At 48.3% G+C, this 3,484-nt stretch overlaps 1 protein-coding gene across 1 annotated transcript; it reads right to left on the bottom strand.

Annotated features, from left to right (window-relative positions):
- Positions 1-799: 799 nt before the first annotated feature.
- Positions 800-2,188, bottom strand: LOC119351949 (transcription factor MYB41-like). The gene is made up of 2 exons (XM_037618714.1): positions 1,836-2,188; positions 800-1,669 (listed from the first exon to the last, which is right to left on the bottom strand). The coding sequence occupies exons 1-2, from the start codon at positions 2,105-2,107 to the stop codon at positions 970-972; spliced, it is 972 nt and encodes a 323-aa protein (XP_037474611.1). The 5' UTR covers positions 2,108-2,188; the 3' UTR covers positions 800-969.
- Positions 2,189-3,484: the final 1,296 nt, after the last annotated feature.

Genomic DNA, 3,484 nt, shown 5'->3' with positions numbered 1-3,484 from the left:
AAACATTTCTATGTTTGACCAAATTTATAGAAAAAAATCCATATGAACAATACTAATAACTAAAATATGAAAAATATACTCCCTCCGTTCCTTTTTACTCCGCATATAAGATTTGTGCTGAGTCAAACTTCACCAACTTTGACCAAATTTATATAAAAAAATATCAACATCTACAATATCAAATATGCATAATATGAAACTACATTCCATAATGAATCTAAAGATATCCCTTTGGCCTTGTAAATGTTGATACTTTTTTATATAACTTTGGTCAAAGTAAAGATACTTTGACTTCAGACAAAAGTTATATGCGGACTAAAAAGAAACGGAGGGAGTATTTCATGAGCAATCCAAATCGAGCTGGTGTTGTAGATGTCGAATTCTTATAAACTTGATCAAAGTAGAAAGGTTTGAGTTAAAAAAATCGATACATGCATCTTATAAAAAAGAATAAAGAGAGTATAGCATCCCACGGCTATTTCTTTAAGGCCCCACTAATCGCGTGCCATCTAGTAAGCACCGTGGTAATTGTGATGAAGTGTTTACGTTGTCCATACCGTTGTGCAAGATAGCTAGCCTATGCGTTTTGAGTTGTCTGCAATCTCACTATAGTTGCCGATTGGCAACATGTTAATTGTTTGGTTATGTGCATCGTTTGATGCAGAGGCAGAGAGTAATCCTCTTTTTTAAATTTTTTTTAACTAACAATGGAAAGTATACATCACGATTCACATCAAATCAGCAATTGACAACCTTCAACTACACTGACAAAAATCAAATCTATTGCAAAAATCATAATAAACACACAAACAAATCAATGCATGTTTTATCATCTCATCTAGACCTCTATGATGGATCTAACACTGCATCTGCATGTATCAGGCCTGGTTGCATGAAGTTCAAACGTTATAGGTTATGTACAGAACTATCATACAACAACACACATCTATTTCGATATAGAGAAAGAAGCTATAGACGGTAGCCGTCGTCAAGTAGCTCCTTCCAGAAAGAATCGCTCTCCAGAGAGCATAGATTGGGTAGTTGTAGTTCCATGGGCTCCATCAAGCCGGCCAACTCCTGCACCGGCAGCATGTCAACCGCTGGTGCAACATCATGAGATGCGAATGCAGCAGTAGTGTTGCAGAGATGATCCGCTGGTTCAGCTGCTGCAAAGGAGCTCGTTCCAGGAGACATGTCATTGATCAGCTGCCTCTGCACCACGTCTTGCCCTGTAAAATTGGAGGTGTTGCAGAGGTAACCAGGCTGCATGCAGTTCGCCCCAGACAACATGTTCAGTTGGTCCTGGAGCAGGTGGCTTGGAACAACGCTGCTGCTTGAGTTCAGCACTGAGTTTGCGGCAGCTAGGTTGGCGATGAGGTTGGTTGCGTCGTTGTTGGAGCCTATGCTCTGGAGGAGCTGCTGCAGAAGCTGCGCCTGCCTGAGTGCGCCGGTGTCGAGGCCTGCGAGGCTCGCGGCCACCGCCGCCCAGAGGAGCCCCTCGGGCATGAGCGAGGCGGAGGTGCCGTCAAGGTGGTGGTCGGGTGGCAGCTGCTGGTGCGTGACGGGGTCGACGCCCATGCGCATGAGCTTCTTGCGGATGTGCGTGTTCCAGTAGTTCTTGATCTCGTTGTCCGTCCGGCCCTCCAGGTGCGTCGCGATCGTCGCCCACCTAACGCCCACCAAATAATTATCAATGCATGTCAGTGTCACCTCAAGACTAACAACTGTGCAAAAGCCAACGGTGAAGAAATTGACAGTGCATGGCGGTTAAGAGCTGTGTAGGGTGGTATGTGTGTGGAGTAGTTGGACTGGACGTGGACAGGTGGGCCACGTACCTGTTGCCGAGGCCGGCGTGGAGGGCGATGATGAGGCGCTCCTCCTCGTCGGAGAAGTTGCCGCGCTTGATGTCGGGACGGAGGTAATTGGTCCACCGGAGGCGGCAGCTCTTGCCGCAGCGGTTCAGCCCGGCGGCCTTGGGCAGGCCGCGCCAGCTGCCGACGTGCCCGCCGCGCTTCTGGATGTGCTCTACCAGCGTCTTGTCCTCCTCCTCCGTCCATGGCCCTTTCTTCACTCCCGCGTCGTGGCAACAGCACGGCGACCTCCCCATCACAGATATATTTTCCCTCGACGGCGAGCTCCTCCGCTAGTAATCTAGGATCGATTGGTCGATGCAGGGGTCAGAAGCTAAGCTAGGTATATGTGACTATGTTCCTTGTCTTCCTAGACCGGGCTGGTTTATATAGAGGTCGCGGTGCAGACTGCAGAGCAGCCATTCCGTCGTAATCGTACCTCTGCATTTTCCATTCTTCTGTCGTTGTCATCATTGAACAGTTTGTGTACGATAATCCTACACATACGAAGACTAACGTAAACCTCTTACGTAACCTTCCATCAATACTTCCCCCCACCCCCATTTTTAAGTGGGGTGGGGCCCGCCTTCTCTCTAACCTCAATTATAACCTGCCAGCTGTCTAATTACGTAACAATTACGTTAAACCATTCGTAGGTGTACCATTGCCCGTTTGCGTATGTCGGATACTTCTAAATAAAAGGCATTCCGTGTGTACGATGCAAGTCAATGAGGGTGGTTTTGCCCCGGAGATCTGGCCACGTAAGACCAGATATATCCTGCATGTTGCAGTTCATTCACACGCAGTCTGCATTTCATTATGTGTGTATGCATGCCGCGAGACAGGCAACAAGGATAAAGTAAAGTGGCAGGCTGCCCTGTAGAAAATGCATTATTTATGAGGACTGTCTATGTAGTGTAGCACCTCCCTCACAAAAAAGAAGTGTAGCACACAATTCACAGGATCTAGTTTAGTAAGAGCATCTCCAACAGCCACACAACGCGCCGCGCGCTAAAAACTCATTTGCCGCGTGCCCTTCGTTTGGTTTGGCGCGGCTGACAGTGCTGGCTCCAGCAGCCGCGCTAAACTAAGCACACGCGTAGCTCCAGCGGCCGCCCTAAAATGCAGCGCGCGCTAAACATTGGGTACATTTTTTGTAATAAGACGGTAAATAAAATTTATAGATCAAAAAGATACATAGATATTTTACATAGTTTCATAGCATAGATAGATAAAAAACTACTATGCAAAGATTAAAAAAAACTACTAGATAGTGCAACTACAGCCTATTCCCAGTTGTCGTCATTATCATCATCATCGCCATGCATCCTCGCTGGTCTGGTCCGAGGTATCGAGCCACATGTCTTCTCAACGGTCATCATTAGACGAAAAGATCGACTCCCATCATTTTCAATGATTTCGCACTGCGATAACGCCAGGGCCTTCCGCTGACGCCTATCCAACCGCTCCGCGCGGCGCCTTGCCCAGAAAGCTTCCTCATTGGCGACGTCCTCCGGGTGGCGCCGGCGCCACTCCGCCATGGCCCGCTCGTCCTCCTAGGCGACGAGGAGGCGGCGCTGCCGCCGAGCGTCCTCCGCACGGTCCTGGTCCGTGATAAGACGAGGCGGAGGGGC

This window comes from Triticum dicoccoides, chromosome 2A (assembly GCF_002162155.2).
Source record: "Triticum dicoccoides isolate Atlit2015 ecotype Zavitan chromosome 2A, WEW_v2.0, whole genome shotgun sequence".
In the NCBI taxonomy this organism is placed as follows: Eukaryota; Viridiplantae; Streptophyta; class Magnoliopsida; order Poales; family Poaceae; genus Triticum; species Triticum dicoccoides.
This window is presented reverse-complemented; position numbering and strand designations above follow the sequence as displayed.